This window comes from Pinus tabuliformis, chromosome 3_1 (genome assembly GCF_031772625.1).
Source record: "Pinus tabuliformis cultivar Carrire ecotype Pingquan chromosome 3_1, CPIR1, whole genome shotgun sequence".
NCBI classification, from domain to species: domain Eukaryota; kingdom Viridiplantae; phylum Streptophyta; class Pinopsida; order Pinales; family Pinaceae; genus Pinus; species Pinus tabuliformis.
This window is the reverse complement of record NC_142301.1, coordinates 525086051-525107627: the sequence shown is the minus strand read 5'-3', so window position 1 is coordinate 525107627 and position 21577 is coordinate 525086051. Positions and strand designations below refer to the sequence as shown.

Genomic DNA, 21577 nt, shown 5'->3' with positions numbered 1-21577 from the left:
AATTAGATTTTTCTTTTAAAAAAAAATAAGATTTACCTTTTTATTGAAAAATAATTTGGAAACAAAAATGGTTAAACAAAGATAAAATAAAAAAAGATTCAATCAAATTGTAACTTGGTGTTTTCGATTACCCTGAATTCATTTTTAATACAAATCAAAAGCTAACCCCACGGAAATTGCGATTCCAACCATTCTACGATCAGATTCCGGTGAGAACATTGAAAAAACTCCATTTCGTAGAACGTTTAAATTTCTTCTTGAAATTTGGTAGGTTTGGTGTTGACATTCGGGGATTTTCGTGTATTTTGTGAACTATGTAAAAGGCGCCCATTCTAAAATTCAAATGTGAGGAGCCGTTACTAGGTCACATTAGATGTAGATAGAAAGTTTGAGCTCTGTTTTGGTGATATGAAAAACGTTTGAGCTTCCATTGCCCATACCTTCTGCTCGATTCAATTCTGCCTGCAATCCATTACAGAGCTCACTCCATTCTCATTTGGTTCCGAGCCCATCTCCAGTTTTCTTTATTGTGATTCTGAGCTCCGAATCAAAGATGCGTGAGATTTTGCATATTCAAGGAGGACAATGTGGGAACCAAATTGGTGCGAAATTCTGGGAAGTTGTATGCGAAGAGCACGGGATCGATCCCACTGGACTGTACAAGGGGACATCGAATCTTCAGCTGGAGAGAGTCAATGTGTACTACAATGAGGCCAGCTGTGGTAGATTTGTGCCCAGAGCCGTTTTAATGGATCTGGAACCCGGGACCATGGATAGTGTGAGGGCAGGCCCTTATGGACAAATATTCAGGCCAGATAACTTTGTATTCGGTCAATCTGGGGCGGGGAATAACTGGGCTAAGGGTCATTATACTGAAGGAGCTGAGCTCATTGATTCGGTGCTGGATGTTGTCAGGAAGGAGGTTGAGAACTGTGACTGCTTGCAAGGTATGTAAATCTATGCATATTTTTGTACCTTTGAAGTTTAGGGTACATGCATTTTTTATCTGTCCCTTCACCATTTTTCCCCTTCTTTATAGTTTTTCGTAGGGTTTAGATTGGTTGCTTTCGATAGCAGAAACCTTCTTTTTTAACCGGACGAAAGCTCTATCAAAGGCTGCATGTCACAAATTCCAAAAATTAATACATGGTTGCCAGTGTGAACTCTGTATATACATCCTCGAGTGTGGAGTGGATTGTCCCTATTGCATAGGGGAACTAGCCACAGTGCCATTATTGAATGTGCAGATCTTCGAGGTTGTAAAAACTTAATGTGCATTTCGAGGATGCACCTCTGGATGTCACATGATTTTATAATGCCAAAAATATGGAACTCAAATTTACAACTCCAATTTCGGGATTGCCAACTTTTATCAAATAGGGAAACTCAAATTTCGGGATTGCTAACTTTAAGGTGGATATTTCAACATTGCCAACTTTAATGTGCCTTACCTGAGAGATGAAATTTGATGGGAAAATTTGCCTGTCTTCAGGTGATTTGCTAATATATAGGGTAATTTGCCCATCAAACACAGGTTAAAATTTTAGCCTCCTGTCAGCATTCTTTGTTAAATTGATAGAAAGGGGCACCAACGTTGCACAAACCATGCATCAGTTTTGAAATTCCTACCCTAGTGCATATACGCTGGGGTTAGATGGGTCTGTGTTAGGTGATGAAGCCATGGCCACTTTTATGTAATTTCTATTTTTATGTGCAAAATGACCATGCATCAGTTTTGAAATTCCTACCCTAGTGCATATACGCTGGGGTTAGATGGGTCTGTGTTAGGTGATGAAGCCATGGCCACTTTTATGTAATTTCTATTTTTATGTGCAAAATGAAGGAAGTTAGGGATAAAGCATGCTGGGCTTGGTTGGAAAAAAATAACTGCGGTTGACATAATTGTTATGGTTGATTATAATTGAGACTACTGAATTTTAAAAATATAACACAAGGAAATGTTATAAATTTTAGCTTTGCAGAGTATTTTTCTTCCTATATCTTTGCTTCATATTTTTTCATCTCTATTTGTATGTGTTTGTTTCAGACTATTAAAACTAACATGTAAGCTAGCTTTCTACTTCAACAGGACTAAATTTAGGGCACTATCCTACTCTCCCTCGCGTTCAAGATTGGCAACTCGGAGGTGCATATCAGACCCTAGGGTGAAATGGGTTCTGTGTTAGTGATGGTGGCCTAGCCAATCCACCCATGTAAGTTAGCTGGTATAGTTTTTACAGCACCAGAACAAAATGCAGCGAACCCTTCAACCTTTCTTCCTGTCCAACCTTGAAAAGTCGGAGTGCAGACCCTGGGGTGTGATTGGTTTTTTCCAGCGAGGATGGCCTAATCAGTCCACCTACGAAAGTTAGATGGCATGCTTGCTAGAGCACTAGAATTATTAAATGCAGGGGTTGACTTTTCAATCGTCCCATCTGTCTGTCTTTTGGATTCAATTTTACATGGATGGTGTAAAACCTTCTAGGCTTATTTGACTGACTGAGTTTGTTTGTCTCTGTAATATTAAATAATATTACGAAGGTGTAGCCTGCGATTAAAAGACCAGATTATGTTCAAATTGTAGGTGCTTGTTTATATTTTGGTTGGTTAGAAGGGGATTACTGTCTTTTTTTCCTTCGCTCATTGTGCTTGAGAGCAGGCGAAATCCCATGATTTCTGCTGTAGGAAGATTCATCTACATTTTAGAATCCTATCATCTAATCACAGCAATGTAAACTTTCAGCCCCTTATTCCAAGTGAGGGGAAGGGGAGTTTAGATTGAGATTTGGAGCCTCCACGAGTCCACCTTTTCTGAACCATTTGTTTAAAATCATAACCAACCTTTAAGCAGCCTCAGTTGACAGTGGTCTTGTGCTTTTATCACTTGAGATGTCTTTCAATAACTATTTTTTTTAAGATAACTGGACTGTATCATTTATATAATAATACAACTATTCTAATTGCTTATCGTCTGTGGTTTACTGCTTCCACCAATTTTCGCTCATGTGTATTCTTCAAAGTTCAATCAAATACACCTGGGATTGTTTGCTCGTGGTTCTTGGCTGACCATATATTTATTTTAAACTATGGTTTGTTGGGTACGAAACAAATATCCCCAAGTATATACTTGATTGCTGTTCTTGGCACTTTAGGTTGAGAAACTTGGGGATGTGAGACAAGGGACCTTTATATATCATTTTCGTTTTTTGCACAGAAATTGTGCATGTATCACTATTGGAACTCAGCTCCTGTTTCTTATTTGAAATGTGTTGAATAATGTTGTGTTTCAGAACCTGGGCATTAGGGTTGATTTTGAGAGTTTCTCGGGTTTTTAAATGGACTCTTCTGATGATTTTCTAATCGAACTCTTTGCAGGATTCCAAGTATGCCACTCGTTGGGAGGAGGCACAGGATCTGGTATGGGAACTCTTCTGATTTCAAAGATCAGAGAAGAATACCCAGATAGGATGATGCTCACATTCTCGGTTTTCCCATCTCCCAAGGTATCTGATACAGTTGTTGAGCCTTATAATGCTACCTTGTCAGTGCATCAGTTGGTAGAGAATGCAGATGAGTGTATGGTTTTGGACAATGAAGCCCTTTATGACATCTGTTTTAGAACTTTGAAGTTGACTACTCCAAGCTGTAAGTCTTCTTACCATCTGACCTTTTTACATCTCCATTTCCTGTCATAAAGTTATTCCCTTAATTAGGTGCCTTCATATTTTGAGGTCTGATTTGCCTGTTTTTTTTAGTTGGTGATTTAAATCATCTGATATCTGAAACCATGAGTGGAGTGACCTGCTGCCTGAGGTTCCCTGGTCAGCTCAACTCAGATCTCCGGAAGCTCGCTGTAAATCTCATCCCATTCCCTCGTCTTCACTTCTTCATGGTTGGTTTTGCTCCATTGACCTCCAGAGGCTCCCAACAATACAGATCACTCACTGTTCCTGAGCTGACTCAGCAAATGTGGGATAGCAAGAACATGATGTGTGCTGCAGATCCTCGTCATGGAAGGTACTTGACAGCATCTGCTATGTTTAGGGGAAAGATGAGTACCAAAGAGGTTGACGAACAGATGATTAATGTCCAGAATAAGAGTTCCTCTTATTTTGTTGAATGGATCCCCAATAATGTTAAGTCCAGTGTTTGTGATATCCCCCCCAAAGGGCTAAAGATGTCTTCCACATTTATTGGAAATTCCACCTCTATTCAGGAAATGTTCAGGAGAGTTAGTGAACAATTCACTGCTATGTTCAGAAGGAAGGCTTTCTTGCATTGGTACACTGGAGAGGGCATGGATGAGATGGAATTCACTGAAGCTGAGAGCAATATGAATGATTTAGTATCAGAATACCAACAATACCAAGATGCAACTGCTGATGAGGAGGGTGAGTTTGATGACGAGGAAACACTTGAGGGAATATAGTAGTGTATGCACCTGCAACATCCTGTTGCTGCTTGTAAATTTTAACTTTTGCAGCTTTTTTTATTTGAAATAGAGCATTGAATCTGATCAGGTTTAAAAACCGTATGCGAAGTCGAGTTTTTTTTATCAAGCAGAGCTAAGAACTGATTTTTCTAGCATGTTTCACTATGCAATATCTATGCAAACATTTAAGGTGCTACCCACTGTCAGTTTTAAGGTTTAACAAATATAGAAGCGTTTTGATTTCTCTTTCATTATGGCTTTTCAAAATCTTTATTATTGATCTTTATTCCAAATTCCAAATTTGTTATTCCTTCTGATGTAGTCAATCAAAGCCCTCACTGCTGTATTTTAGCAATGCTACTGCAGATCATACAAATAATTGCAGAATCTACCTCGTGAATATATTTTCCAGTTATAATTAAATATCAATGTTTCTATATAATGTGGGAACAGTTTCGAATACTCTTTAGACATTTTATTGTGTTTCCTTTTAGAAAAGAAACAAAATGGAAGTTTACGATACAAGTCTTCTAAGAAATTCAAATTATCTAGAAAATCAATCACGTTATAGATCCTTTAAAAAAATTAATAATATATAGAAAGTCGATCATATAGATCTTCCTTCCTATTTTAATTTCTAGACTGAAAACAATTTGGCTGTAATTCACACTAGGTCTAGTATAGATATTCACACGAAAAAACTGAAAACAATATGATTGTGAATAACACTTAATCTAATACGGATATTCACACAAAAATATGTGAAAATTGTGGCGGTTCTTGTATTAAGAGTAGTTAATAAGGTGTCATTTAGTAAGAATGATCAGTAGTATGATTTCGTTTTAAATATAATAGGTAAAATGTTATTTTGTTTGAAATTTTACATAATTGTACTCTGCATAATAAAATCACTTTTACTAAAATTAGAGTTTCCATGACTTTAATATTGCAAGATTGTGTATTGTTTTTAATTTAAGATTGAAACGTTTTTTTTAATTAAACATGTATGTTATATAGAAAGTATGTATATATAGCAATAAGTAAAGAAATATGAAAAAGAAGAGAATAGCTACATAAAGATTTTTCTTAAAAAGGATGATTTAAATAAATTATTTTGTTTTTTAAATTTTTATTGTAATTATATTAAATAAATGTGTAAGTGTTAGCTGTGAGGTGTGTAGGAATTAAATATGTGAATATTTTTTAATGTCAGACTCAAAATTATACATATGTTATGTTATATTAGGTTATGTAACATTTTTACTTAGTCAAATTACATATAAAATTTAAAATAAAAAATAAAAATATTAATAATTAAAATAAAATTGAGATGAAATAGTAAATTTTCAGATGGAGGTTTTTGAGCTTAAATTTTTATCAATTCATGGTTTTGATTGTGGTATTCTTCTCTAATGTAACATATTTAAAGGTATTTTTTGCTAATGTAAGTCATCCATTGCAATAAAAGATTTTAGCTAGAACAAAATAAATCTTAATTTCCACAACAAATATCATAACCTTGAACAATTTTAATATCTCATTTGGCAAAGGAAACTACTCAATAAAAACACTACACGAAGACTTTATAACTCTGTGGATGCATGTCTTCTAGGTAAAACTTGGGAAAAACAATATTTCTCACTTTGTTACATAGCATAATGACTTAAGTTTTTCTAGGTTGTTATGTATGTTATTCATTTTATTTTACATGTTTGAAATTTTACTCTAGAGTGTGAAGAGAAAATCGAACATGAAAAAAAATATGGTACATGCAATCTTACATTTTTTTTTATATTTTTTTGTCCGTGTTAAAATTCACTGGACTTGCTCAGTTTAGACTATGTCAACCATAGTTTTAACTTATGCATGAAAATTCATTGGAATATGTCTCTGAGATATTCATAAATTGTTATTGAGTTTTATTTGGGAGATTGAATGATAACATCAAATATAAAATTAAATGAAGGATACTTAACATCCCTAACTCTTACAAAGGCAGAGATATATATTCTTATTGAATTTTACGGTATGTTAGAGGAGCTTATTATGTTTTACGGTCTAACAACAAAGCTTCAGGTAGATTGTCTTAATTCCAGATCTATTAAGTGTTGAGAGGGATCAAATCTCTCAAGGTGCAAACATTTCCTCAAGTTTTGCACTCAAAAGAGGTTTGCACCATGAGTTATTTGATCTCTCTCAATCCGGAGTTAAGATGAATCTAGGTTTTGGTTAAATAGTATGGGGGAGATGTGTGGGCGTTAGATGTTAGATGTGTAGGAGTTAAATATGTGAATATTTTTTAAATGTTGGCTCGTAAGTATATAAACTATGTTATGTTAACATTTTCACTCGGTCAAATTACATAAGAAACACAATTAAAATTAATTTAAAATAAATAAAATTTTAATAATTAATAAATAAAATAAAAGAGAAAGAAAATAGTAAATTATTAAAATAAAAATTTATTTCAAAAAATTAAAAAAATAAGAAAATTAAAATTAAAATAAAATTGAGATAAAATAGTAAATTTATGGATGAAGGTTTTTGGGCCTTAGGTTTTCACAACACATGTTTTTTCCCATAATATTCTTCTCTTATGATGAATTACATAAAAGAAAATATTAAAAATAAAAATAAAAAAATAATAATAATAAAAATAAAATTGAGATAAAATAGTAAATTTTTGGATGGAGGTTTTTGAGCTCCACGTTTTTACAACCCATGGTTTTTCCCATGGTATTCTTTTCTAATGGTCAAATTACATAAATAAAATAAAATTGAGATAAAACAGTAAATTTACGGATTGAGGTTTTTGAGCTCTAGATTTTCACAATTGTGGTATTCTTCTATAATGTAGCCTATTTAAAGGTATTCTTCACTAATGTCAAACATTCATTGCAATAACTCTTTTAGTTAGATCAAAGTAAATCTTTTTTTTCCACCACAAATGTCATAACTGTGGGCAATTTTCATATCCAATTTTGCAAATAAAACCACTCAATAAAGGCACACTGGGTGAAGACTTTATAGCTCTGTGAGTGCATGTCTTCCAGGTAAACCTTGGGAAAAACAACCTTGCTCACTTTGTTACTTAACCTTCAAAGATTAGATTTTTCTATGTTAATTTGTATGCTATTCATTTTATTTTATATGTTTGAAATTTTACTCTTGAGTGTGAAGAGAAATGTGAGCACAATAAAATTGGTTGCATCTAGTCCCACATTTTGCTTATATTTTTTTTATCCACATTAAAATTGATCGGAGTTGCTTAGTTACATTGTATCAATCATTGGTTTTAACCTCTGCGCAAAAATTCATTAGAATATGCCCCTTAGAAGTTCATAACAACTTGGTTTAGATACAATTTTTATGGAGTTTTATCTAGAATATCAAATGATAACATTAAAAATAAATTTAAACCATGGATAGTTAATATCCTTAGACTCTTGCAAAGATAGGTATATATTCTTATTGAGTTTTTAAGGTATTTTACAGAGGAGCTTATTAGGTTTTACGGTCTAACAACAAAGCTTCAAGTAGATTCTCTTAACTACTGATCTTTTATATATATATATATATATATATATATATATATATATATATATATATATATATCTATATCTATATATATATATATATCTATATCTATATATATATATATATATAAAACTAGCCTAGTCCATCTTATCTCCAATTTATTAAGCACTAAGAGGGATAAATCGTGCAAACTTTTCCTCAAATTTTACACTTAAAAAAAATTGCACCATAAAAAATTTGATCTCTCAACACTTGATAAATCTAAAACTAAAATAAATTTAATTTAAAACTTAATTTAAATAAGTCTAAACAATAATTTCTTTTCTTTTATAATTACTCAAGTTAAATTTAAGAAACAAAATACCCTTCATAAATTAAATAAATTTAAATCCTTCATTTTTAACCAAGAACCCCGGGATGCCATTTGCTTCTTTCCGAGGGTATAAGTGAGTTCTCGTTCATTTCCTTCAATAAAGGGTGCAAAAGGATAAACGTCAAATACAACATTTTGTTACGAAGTTTATATTACTTATTATATTATTTGAGCTATTTAATATATAATAAATAAATATAATTAAAAATTAAAAATTTAGAAATAAATTAAGTAAAAAATCATTATATCTAATTATATTAAAATTATTAATAATACTCATTAATTTTAGAAAAGCTATGCATCAAAGTAAACCAGAGATAACATTTGCGTAGAAAAGCTAAAAACTATTATTAAAAAATAATAATATTGTCTATTAATCTTTGGAAAAGTCTAGAAAAGTGATTGTCTAAATATTATTAAAAAATAATAATATTGTTAATTAATCTTTGGAAATGTATGTACAGCATCAATGTAAACAAAGAGGGTTGCCGGGAAGCAAGTCTCTGCCATTAGATTTCAGAGGTTACACGTAGTATCATAGATATGGTGGCATAAAAAGTGCATTTGAATAAGTTCTTTTGAATCGATCAGAACTACCATTTTGATTGAAGGGAAATTCTAGGCAACCAAAAAGTGGCATTTTCTATTTATCAAGTTGATGTTTCGTGATGTGCTAGTTTAGTTTGGGTTGCGAAGTGTTGACTGTTAATATTTTTGTTGGGTTTGGTAATGGACTTGGAACTCAATCCCGATTTATTAATGGGCTCTGTGAAGAGGGTGAATTGCATGAGACTTGCAAGCTTTCAGATGATATGCTGGAAAAGGGACACATTTTGAATGCGCAAGAATTAGGTGTTGTCTAGTATTTTGAAATGGAGTCGTTTAACGAGGCAGAGGAATTGCCTAGACAGTTAAAAGTAGCTGGGATTTGGGCAAAAAAATTTCAAAAATTCTGGTAGAGGCAGTGTCTGAATCATGTTTTTGATGGTAGAAATGGATTCAACACCATCATAAATGTCTATGACACCTAAAATTTTGAAGTTTAACAACAATAACTTAGATTTACAAAAATCCTTGCTGGATTTTCTTTAAATATGACCAGAATTTCCATAACTTTCCAGGCAACTCCTCCGCGTTGTTAGACTATGTGTTTTGAAATCAAGCTTGCACTTGGGTAGAGATTCTGATCAGCGTCTTTTGAATCACCTGTAGTTTGTCTTTCCAATATCTTGCTTGCCTTTTCTTGTCTTTCCAATATCAGCATAATATCTTGCTTGCCTTTTCTTGCTAGATAGGGGCGAATTCATTCGCTCGTCATAATAATATAAGCTAAGTACCTAAAACTTCGCTCCTTTACTTGAGGATTCAGGTACCCAGGTCCAAGGCATAGGAAACGTTTCTAGCTTTATTGAGCGAGTTACTTGGATAGTTGGAGAACCCTTATCATATGGTGATCCATTTTGAAAGAACTCACCACTGACATTAGTCTACGTTTCTGTTTTCCACCGTTCGTTCATGTAAACAGCTGTCGTTGTTTTCCACGGTTGATTTGACCAAACAGTAGGGAGGCACGCTTGAGAAGTAAAATCTCAAGCGACCTCGCCATTTTTGCAAGGCTTGTCGCTGCTACTGGACCAAGGGGAATCCTTAGAAGCGTCCCCATCAGTGGTAGATGCAGGAAAATAAAAAAAAAAGGCAGCCGAACCCTAACCTAGTGAAATCCTCTTCCATTTCCCCTGTCGCTACTGGCAGCATCGAGAATTCAACCATCATTGGCACTCTTTAAAATAATATAAAGTTCCCGAGAAGGTTTTTTTGGTGGGGTCTGCTTTCCTGGCAGTGTGGTATTAAAAAACTCTGTATTTGTTTTACACTTCCAAATTTGTTTCTGGTTGGAAATAGTTGTGCACTTGCAGTATAATATTCCAATGCTGATTATTTCCATTAAGAATAGTCAAGAATCTAATTGGGCCTAACTCATGCATTGCCCACGAAAGCTGAAGAAGGCATTGCAAGGGTTTTTTTTAGAAATCTCCCTGGAAAGATTTGGGTCACTGGCGTTGGCATGCGATCAACTAGCAAAGATGATGATCAGGTGTTTTGTACTTAGTGTCTTAAAGTTGGTTTGTGAAACCAGGTAGTATCATTTTGGTGAAACCAAATAGGTATCATTACAGTCCAGTGATTTGTATTTTTACATGCAAACTCTGTAACATAACTGCACTAAATGAGAATGTGGTTTAATAAAATATGTCATCAATGGTTTATGCATTTATATCATCGTCTAATACTAGCTATATTATCTCATTAAATTGAGATGTGCTAAATCAAAAAGAAATTATAATGTAACTGCATAAATATATGTATTTATCTATAAGTTGGTAGCCAAGAGCAGGGTTGTTATGTAGTGTCTCTTCTGTAATGCTTCTTTTTTTGTTACTCTGTTAACTTTGATCTAATTGGTTGAGTAGGAATTTACTTGAAACAACATGTGAAATTACACGTTAATTATAATCCCAGTTTAGGAAAAATGGCCTGAGATGGATCTCTCTCCGCGTACCCATATGAATGAAGTTTAATTATATAAAAAGTATGTATTATATTTTTATGGAATTGTTAATAAATTTGATAATTATATAAGTAAAGTTTGAAATTAATTGCTTAATTTATATAAATATAATTTTTAAAATTTTTAAATTCAATATAAAATTTAATGGTTCTTTCTCTATATTTTGAAATCCATATAAGAACTTTTTTTTTTAATCCATATAAGTACAACTTTAATGCAATAAGTTCACTTTTACATATTATCTATATCAGATAATTCACAAATTATTCATAAATATTACTTCATAATTTTTTCATATAAGGTAAAATGTTATTTTGTTATATGTTAGTTGTAATTTTGAAATGCAAGTTTCTTTTCACTAATGAGGAATTGTATTAATTCATAAATATAACTTCATAATTTTTTCCTAGTAGAAAGGTAAAATGTTATTTCGTTATATGTTGGTTGTAATTTTGAAATGCACGTTTTTTTGCACTAATGAGGAATTGTATGGAACTTAATTTGCTTGATCAAATACCCATTCTACACCTCAGCTAAATCGGTCGTGCTTTGTCCTTGGTCAGAGTTCACCATAATCCCCTGATTTCATTTAATTGGTGCATGATCGATTCTCAATTTACGCAATAATGTCTTACTTAAAAAAATATACAAAGCAATATGCTCGTAAAGGGACACCTTCCAATTGTAAAAATGGGTGGTTTCTAGAAAAACAACCCCCAGACAAACCCTCCACCCAACCCTTTTGCTCTGCATTATCCTCCACCTAACCCTTTTTCTCTACATTTCTTTTCATGAGCATGAAATTTTTCTTATCAGTGTTTCCAATGTGATGTTTGAAATTATTTTTCAATAGTCTAAGCATGGAATTTTTCTTATCACTGTTTCCAATGTGATATCAGAAATTGTTTTTCAGTAGTGTAGATAACTGAATATTTTATTGGATTTAATTCTACTAGAGAGACATCATTTCTTTTTCTACATAATTAATTTAAATTTGTTGTGATGTTGAAAATAATTGACTCCAATGTGTCTGTGTTGTTGAGTTGTAGAATCAACTTAGAGATAAGGTTCAACTTATATTTGTTTCCCAGATTAAACTAGGATGAAGAATTTCTGGTTTAAGCTTATGATAAAAATGAAAGTTTGTAAGGGATTGCAAACGGTTATTTTGGGGAAATGTTGGTATATAAAATTGCGAAAAAACTTGATTATTAATTTTAAATTCTATATTTATAATTATACAGGGAATTTTTTTTTTTTTAATTACAAATTTTGTGTGTTAAAAATGAATATTGTCATCATTATCATTACGTTGAATGTAACTAAATGTATTGAGTTATTTGTATTTTGTAAATAAAAATTTATGAGTATTTGTGTTATTAAGAGGATTTTTGAAATTATGTAGCTGATTTCTAATTCTAAAATTTTGTTATGAGCATGCATCAATGGGTTCTATTCTTGACAAGATGATCTTCCCAAATTTTCTATTCCTTTGATATATCTTTGCACCTTTAGAGGCAATTGCTAGTCATATATCTTAAAACAATGTGTCATACATATATATGTATTAATTTGAGAGGGATAAAATTTAAATCGTGAAAGAGATTTCACATCATTTTATATGTATTAATTTCAGAGGGATAAAGTTTAAATCGTGAAAGAGATTTCACATCATTTTAAATCGAAGAAAATTAAAATCAATTTTTTGAGTAAATAATAATAAAATTTAGCACAATTAGATTCTAAGGAGTTTAAAATTCATGGGCCACATGTGATGTTGTAAAGACATATCTATATTTATATTCAACATTTGAATTTTTTTCATGATAGATATCATATGAAATGAGAACAAAATCGGATCAAAATTCAGATTAAATATAATTTAGCGTGTCTTTTCTTTCGGAATTTTAAAATTTTTTCCATGCAAGTCGCGTAGGTTATACTACGTGACATGTTATATCGAATTAACTTTTTATTCATATAAAACTAATCCATTTAAGATCAATTCCTTGTCATGATAAGCTATTTGAGAGGTCCCCATTCATTAAAGTCAATTATAAACATTAAAATAAATAGTTTTAGAACATGAATAAATAATAATGCTATACATGATTTAAAACATTTGAATGCTAATCAATTGGTTTTAATACAAGCCTCGACTTAAGAAACATTTGAATGCTAATCAATTGGTTTTAATACAAGCCTCGACTTAAGAAATTTCATAGATAAAATTAATTAGAGAATGCACACTTGAACAATAACTTGACCATTTGATTACCAAAGAGGGGTATTTATACAAATAGAATAAGTTTTTGGATTACCTAGATTGTTGGTGACAATGGCTTTTTCAAGAAGCTAAAGAAATATCTAGAATCTCTGAGACAACTGAGCATTTAATGCATTAGGTTCGAATTACTGTTTATCCAACACTCCCCCTTAATTCCAACCATATGACAAACACATAAAATACATTATAGCACAATACATAAGAAACAAACATACTCTTAATTGACATGCTTGCTGGTCTAAGTCTCAACTAGACTTACAACATAGTTTGGATTTTCCACAACACATAAATTGCTTCTATAAAACTCAAATTTAGCCTTCCGAAGAGGCTTAGTGAATATGTCAACCACATTCTCATTTGTATTACAATATATTAAGTCATTTTCTTTTGATTGGAACTTTTCTCTTACAAAATGATATTGCGTGTCTGTATGCTTTGACCTTGCATGAAATACAAGATTGTTCACTAGTTTAATGGTGCTTTGATTATCACATATGATTACTGTAGGTTCTTGTTGACCTTCACCAACGTCCTCAAGTATCCTTATGAGCCATATTGCTTCACAGGTGGCACTGCATAATGCTTCATACTCTGCTTCAATTGATGACAAGGAAACTGTTGGTTGTTTCTTACTGCTCCATGATATTGTTGGAAGTTTGACAATGAATTATGTAAATATGAGTAATAATTGTATTAATTACTACTAGTTAGTTTTATACCGAAACAGCAGTTATGTAACTAACGAGGCTTGTATAAAACTAGTGAATGCCCGAGAAATGTAATCATGGAGACTCATTGTTGATTGAGTAGGGATTCCAATCCCTTGCCCCGTGGATGTTTCCTTGACACCGTGTCAAGGTTTTACCATGTAAATCTTGTGTTGTTATTTGTGTGTTTGGTTTCAGTTTTCCAGTTAGTTATGAATCTTTCTTGGTAAATGTATAACTAAATGTTTATTTTCTTTCCTCATTTCCCCTATTCGAACAACAATTGGTATTAGAGCGAATGAGTTGAGTTTGATTCCTACATGTGGAGACATTTGAGCGTTAATACTCTGCGAGCCTGCCTGCAGACATCTTTACTGGACGTAAAGACCAGAGCGATTGAGTTGAGTTGCTGCGTGCAAGACCAACACTGTCAGACCACCGTCGCAGCACCCTGCATGTACTGCGTTTGCTGCCTGAACCTCAGTTCTGTGCTGCCAGTGGCGCGTGTTGGTTGGTCGAGGAAGAAGGAGGAGTGTGGAATGGCATGGGGAGGCCGTTTGCTGCCTGAACTTTAGCTTTACGCTGCCAGACCTGCGTAAAGAGAAAAGAGGACGCAGGAACCTGCATACTTTGCGTCTAGAGTTTGGCGTGGAGAGAGGAGTCTTTGCATGCATTGAGGAGCCTTGACATTTGTGTCAAGGAAGACACCGTTGTTGCATGCCAATCTGCTACCCTGTGTGTGCTGCTAGAGAGTCGCTGCCCAGGAGACCGCTGCCTAGTCTAGCAAGAGCAAAGTAAGATCTGTTGTCTAGCGAAGAGGAAGGCATTTTCCATGGTGCTATTGCGTTCCAGAGCCGTTGAAGGCAGGCAAGAGCCTGCGTGTGTGAGGGCAAGAGCTGCTGTCCAACGAAGAGGAAGGCGTGCCAGAACTGTGGTCTTGCTGGCTTGAAGGGTTGCGTGCCAGAGAGAGGAGAAAGAAGCTGCTGGCTTGCTTATCAGAGAAAGAAGTTGTTGGCCTGTCCAGATCCACAGAGAATTTCGGTGTGCAAAAACTGCGTGGAGAAGATTTCTAAGGGAAAACCAGACCGGGTATTTTTTTTTAGCATAATTTGTTGAATAAATTCAGTGAATTGAAGAAAATAATTTCAGGATACTGAAGCAGGGTTTGTTAAATAGCAGAGGGTTTGTTAAATAGCAGGAAATTGAAATTAAACAAAAGGGAAGTTTTTCAGAAAAATGTTTTCTAAGTCAATTTGAAAAATTGTTGGGGAATTTGTGAAATTTTTTCTAGAAAATTGAAGTAGAATTGATTATATAAAAAAAAAAACTTGGAAAACCCTTTGTTGGAAGAAGACAATCAAAATATTTTCTTTTAAAGAAACCCTAGTTGAAAAAAACCCTAGGAGGAAAGAAAAAATGGCCAAGATGTCGAATGCGAAATTCGAGGTGGAGAAATTCACCGGAAAGAGCAATTTTGCTCTTTGGAAACTGAAGGTTAGGGATCTGCTTGTGCAACAAGGGTTGCACAAGGCATTGGATGGGAAAACTAAGAAACCTGCAACTATGACTGATTCAAACTGGGAGGACTTGGATGCTCGAGCTCTCAGTACCATCAGGTTATGCCTGGCGGATGAGGTTCTCTTCAACATTGTTGAAGAGAGTACAACTTCAGGATTGTGGGAAAAACTAGAAAAACTCTATATGACAAAGTCATTAACCAATAGAATTTATCTGAAAAGACAGTTGTACAGTCTTCGAATGAAAGAAGGTTCAAAAGTTGCAGAACATTTGAATGTTTTTAATACACTTATATGCCAATTAACAGATATGGAAGTTAAAATTCAAGAAGAAGATAAAGCCATAACCTTGTTGTGTTCTCTGCCCGAATCATGGGATCACTTCGTAACTTCAATCAGCTTGAGCACTGCTGATTCTTTGAAGTTTGAATCAGTCGTGGGAGCTCTCCTGTTTGAAGAAGTACGAAGGAAATCCAATATTGAAACAACTACATCAGAAGCCATGGTAGCTAGAGGATTCTCAAAGGAAAGAGGAGAAAAACCAAGGGGGTCTTCGAGATCTAAATTGAAGGAAAAGAAGTGTAAGGTAAAATGTTGGCACTGCAATAAAATTGGACACTTGAAGAAAGACTGTTGGAAACGAAAAGAATCAGATAACCCGAAGAAGGAAGCGAATCAAGTTGATTCAGATATGATAGACGAAGTTTTATCTGCTGAATAATTATGTATGATAGATGAAACTTCACTTGAATGTAATGTCTCGCAGGTTTAGATAGCTGGTTGTTAGACTCTGGTGCTTCTCATCACATGTGTCCACACAGAAATTGGTTTACTTCGTATGAAAATGTAAATGGTAGTTCTGTGTTTATGGGTAATAATGTGTCATGTCAGACTGTTGGGATGGGGAATATCAGGATTAAGATGTATGATAACACAGTTAGAAAATTAACTAGTGTTAGACATGTACCTGATTTGAAGAAAAATTTGATTTCTTTGGGAGTGTTGGATTCACATGGTTATCAGTTTACAGGTCAGGATGTTGTATTGAAAGTCTCTAAAGGAGCCCTAGTGGTTATGAAAGCAGAAAAGGTCGGAAATCTTTACAGGTTAAAAGGAAGTACTCAGGTTAGTAAAGCAGTGGTTGCGTCAGAAAAGGAAGAAGCAGGTACTCGTCTATGGCATCAACGATTAGGTCATATGAGCGAGAAAGGTCTTCAGATACTGATGAAACATAAATCTCTTCCTGATCTGAAATCCTTGAAGTTAGATTTCTGTAAACATTGTGTGTATGGAAAACAGTGTAAACAGAAATTTAAAGTTGGAAATCATAATAGTAAAGATATTTTAGACTATATTCATTCTGATCAGTGGGGACCATCCCCTGTTGTATCATATGGAGGTGTTCTATATTTAATAATGTTTATTGATGATTTCTCCCGTAAAGTTTGGGTCTTTATGCTAAAAAAGAAGTTGTTGTATTCAATGTCTTTAAACAATTTAAAGCAATGGTAGAGAAAAGAACAGGCAAATCTATTAAATGTTTAAGAACTGAAAATGGTGGTGAGTTCACTTCAATTGAATTTGAGCAATACTGTAAGGATGAGGGAATTATTAGACACAAAACTATTGTTTATACTCCTCAGCAAAGTGGTGTTGCTGAGCGTATGAATCAGACTCTTATGGAAAGAGCCAGAAGCATGATCAGCAATGCTAACTTGAAAAAGGAGTTGTGGGCAGAAGCAGTATCTACTGCTTGTTATTTAGTTAATAGATCACCTTCAGTAGCAATTAATTGTAAAATTCCTGCAGAAGTTTGGACAGGTTAGTCTTGTGATTATTCACATTTGAGGATATCTGGTTGTGATGCTTATTCTCTTATTCCTGAAAATCAGCGTTCAAAATTAGATCCAAAATCGAAGTGTTATGTCTTTGTTGGGTATGACTGTGCAGTGAAAGGATATAGGTTGTGGGATCCTACATTACAGAAGATAGTCATTAGTCGACATGTAACATTTGATGAATCTTCTCTTTTAAAATCAAATGTTGAAACAATTGAACAGGAACAGGTATCACCAAATCAACGAGTTCAGTTGGAGGCTAGACCTTTCGGTGAAAGTCAAAAGGAAGGAGAGACTTCTAGAGAAAAAGGTGTTGAAGACACGAAGGAAGCTGTTGAAGCTTCTGAACTAGTTCAAGTTTCTGAACCAGTTCAACAACCAGCCGCTCTAAGAAGGTCTACAAGGCAAAGGAAAACTCCCAAAAGGTATGAAGATTTTGCTTCATCTTTTTCTTTGATTACTGAAGATGGGGACCTTCTTGTTATCAGGAAGCAGTAGATGATACAGATAGCGAAAAATGGAAAATGGCTATGGAAGAAGAAATGGATTCCTTAGCTAAGAACAATACCTGAGATCTTGTAAAGCTTCCCGAAGGGAGAAGTGTTGTTGGATGCAAGTGGGTCTTCAAACTGAAACGGAAAGTTGATGGAAGTATCGAAAGGTATAAGGTGAGACTGGTAGCAAAAGGGTATTCTTTGGTTGAAGGTATATACTTTCATGAGATTTTTTCTCCAGTTGTAAAACTTGTTCCTATTCGTACTGCGTTGGCACTAACTGCATTACTTAATCTTGAGTTAGAACATTTAGATGTTAAAACAAATTTTCTACATGGTGATTTGAATGAAGAGATATATATGGAACAACTAGAAGGTTTTGTACAAGGTCGCAACAGAAGATTAGTTTGCAAGCTCAGGAAATCATTGTATGGTCTAAGGCAATCTCCCAGACAATGGTACAAGAAGTTTGATTCCTTCATGGTGTTGTTGGGAAAAGTATCCAATACGGAATGACCCTATCCCACTCTAAGGGTGATAGTACCTCAGCAACAACCGAATGCAAAGCTATTCAAGATTACTTCTTTATGAGATGTAAGAGAGAGGAGAAAGAGATCCACTAACCGTTATCTTCCGCTAATGGTTGATCCAATCTTCCCTCTTTGCTGCTTGCTCCCAGCTCCTTGCTCTTTCACTGGCCCAGCTACACAAAGATCCTGCAAAAGCACAAGAAAGGGAAACTACAAGAAGCATACATCCATAATTGATTCAAGGATTAGAATAAATCAAATATACAAGCATCAATACGCCATTGAGACACATGCATATAGAAGAACCTCAAATACTTTATTAATGGAAGAAGTAAAGTTCTGAGAGTGTTACAACCATAATAGCCCCAATCCAGCAACACCTCCCAGCAGAAAGAAATCTCCTCTTCACCTCCTTCAAGCAAATCACCCAATAGTTCTATATTCAAACCAACAGCACTTCCTTACAGTCACAAAATTCCAGCCTCCCTAGACCTCATGAGAGAGCTCTATATATAGGAGATTTGGAGAAAGGATGAGTCAGCTTGAGCTTGGCATGGAGCTGACTAGTGTCCTCTCCCACTTCAGTTATTCTTCAGTTCTTGAGTCCACTTGGAGGTTCTTGCTTCCACTTGGAGATCTAGACCCTCTTACTCATCACAAGGCGAATTCCTTGATCCAAGTGTCATTTTGGAAGCTTCCTGGGCATTTGACACATTGAGGAATGACTGTGCCACTTGGCCAAACTCGCCCAGCGCAGGTAGCCTTCATTGCTTTTGACATTCAGTGCAGGTACAGAGTGGAGCAGTTGACATTCAGCGCAGATGCTCAGTGGAGCAGTTGACATGATCCAGAATTAGCTTGTTTTTGAGTGTTTTCAGGTGGAGAACTGATATTTAGTGCTGTGGTTTGCTGACCTTGTTCCTCTAGGGGTAGGAACAACATGTTTAGGGACTTTGGATCCCTCAGATTATTGACATTTCATGCTTCATGCTGTAAGGCACAAAAATGTCTATAACACATGGTGAGCTAGAACTTTATAAGAAATGAGTATGATCATTGTGTATACTTCAAAAGTTTCAATGGCATATTCATTATCTTATCTTTTTATGTTGACGATATGCTTATTGCAAGCAAAAGTATGGAAGAGATTAACATGTTAAAGGCTCAGCTGTCTAGGACGTTTGATATAAAGGATCTTAGAGTAGCAAAACATATCTTGGGCATGGAGATACACAGAGACAGGAAAAATGGTAAGCTTTGGTTATCACAGTAAAAGTATGTGGAGAAAGTACTTGAAAAGTTCTCTATGAACAATGTGAAACCTGTTAATGTTCCACTAGCTTCCCATTTTAAGCTTTCTTCGGTTTTGAGTCCTAGAACTGATGAAGAAAAATAGTATATGTCTCATGTACCATATGCAAATGATGTAGGCAACTTAATGTATGCTGTGGTATCTACAAGACCTGACATTTCACATGCAGTTGGAGTTGTCAACAGGTTCATGGAAAATCGAGGTGAAGAACATTGGTGAGCGGTGAAATGGGTGCTTCGATATCTAAGAGGCACAAGTGACCATTGAATCATCTTTAGTGGTAGTGAAGGATCAGTCTGCGGATATGTAGATGCTGATTATGCAGGTGATTTGGAAAAACGAAGATCTACTACAGGTTATGTGTTTACTCTTGTAGGTGGAGCAATTAGTCAGATGTCAAAGCTTCAAGAAACAGTTGCATTGTCCACTACCGAAGCAGAATATATAGCTGCTTCAGATGCCAGTAAAGAAGCAATCTGGTTAAAGGGTTTGCTTGATGAGATTGGAAGGACGCAGGAGAAAGTGAATGTACTTTGTGACAGTCAAAGTGCTATTCACTTGGCTACAAATCCTTCTTATCACAGCAAAACCAAGCACATTGATGTAAGGTATCATTTTCTGAGACATGTGATCAATGGCGGAAAAGTAGCTCTTCAAAAGGTCCATACGCGAGAGAATTGTGCAGACATATTCACAAAGCCAGTTACAGTAGAGAAGCTGCGATGGTGTTTAGCTTCTCTTGGCTTGCAGAAAAGATGATGAATGGGCATGGGCAAGGGATTAGGAAAATTGTTGTCAAGGTGGAGTTTGTTGGAAGTTTGACAACGAATTATGTAAATATGAGTAATAATTGTATTAGTTACTACTAGTTAGTTTTATACGAAACAATAGTTATGTAACTGAGGAGGCTTGTATAAAACTAGTGAATTCCCGAGAAATGTAATCATGGAAAATAATTGTTGATTGAATAAAGATTCCAATCCCTTTCCCCGTGGATGTTTCCTTGACACCCTCTCAAGGTTTTACCACGTAAATCCTGTGTTGTTATTTGTGTGTTTGGTTTCAGTTTTCCAGTTAGTTATGAATCTTTCTTGGTCGATGTATAACTGAATGTTTATTTTATTTCCTCATTTCCCCTATTCAAACAACAGATATAGCTCCTGATCCTATATTGAACACGTATCCAATGGTGGATTTCCTGTCATCTGGATTTTTGGCCCAGTCAAAATCAAAATGACTTGTCAATTCAACATTACAATTATTAGTATATTCAATACCAAATTGATAGTTCCCTTTAATATCAAAGGACCCTTTTTGAAGCTATCCAATGGATTTCATGAGGTTTAGCCATGAATTGACTAAGTATGCTTACTACATAAGCAACGTCAGGTCTAGTGGTAGTGAGATAATTGAGACTTCCCACTAATTGTCAATACAATGTTCCATTCACCTCTTTTGTTCCATCACCACTTCTAAATTTGATATTTTGTTCCAATGGAGTACTTACTGTTTTACATCCATTCATATGAAATCTCTTTAGTACGTCGTTTGCATATTTTCTTTGTCTGATTAAATTACTTCCATCATCTGTCATACTTCAAGACCTAGACAATAGTGCATCTTGTTAGAGTCAGTATTTACATACTGCCATCAGTGATCAAAACTCCTCTTTTCATATTCATATTAGGGTCTCTCTCAGAAATTTTTGTCATTCCACCTAGGTCCTCATTCAAAAATATACTCACTGATGGTAGCCCTAGTAAAAAATCCTCACTCACCTACACTCCATCTACCTCCCTTGACCTTTTCCCATGCCCATTCCTCTCATTTCCCTTTCCTAGGGTTTTGAGGACATTTTTCTTGGTTCCATGACCTCCATGGTTAAATCATCAACAAAAGTTGTATCCTGATGCTCGTACACCTTCCCCTACCCTTAATATACCTTCCTAAACACTTCCCATGACTCCTATACCTCAAAATC

The 21577-nt window shown here is 34.6% G+C and overlaps 1 protein-coding gene across 1 annotated transcript; it reads left to right on the top strand.

Moving 5' to 3' along the window:
• Positions 1–206: 206 nt before the first annotated feature.
• LOC149188138 (tubulin beta-4 chain-like) lies at positions 207–4658 on the top strand. The gene is made up of 3 exons (XM_089412943.1): positions 207–947; positions 3376–3645; positions 3756–4658. The coding sequence occupies exons 1-3, from the start codon at positions 554–556 to the stop codon at positions 4427–4429; spliced, it is 1338 nt and encodes a 445-aa protein (XP_089269069.1). The 5' UTR covers positions 207–553; the 3' UTR covers positions 4430–4658.
• The last annotated feature ends 16919 nt before the right edge of the window (positions 4659–21577 follow it).

Bases quoted from the DNA above. Each gene is read 5' to 3' on its own strand.
- LOC149188138 (XM_089412943.1), top strand. From the start codon at position 554: ATGCGTGAGATTTTGCATATTCAAGGAGGACAATGTGGGAACCAAATT. The intron at 948-3,375 runs GTATGTAAATCT...AACTCTTTGCAG, and splicing joins GAACTGTGACTGCTTGCAAG to GATTCCAAGTATGCCACTCG. The intron at 3,646-3,755 runs GTAAGTCTTCTT...TGTTTTTTTTAG, and splicing joins GAAGTTGACTACTCCAAGCT to TTGGTGATTTAAATCATCTG.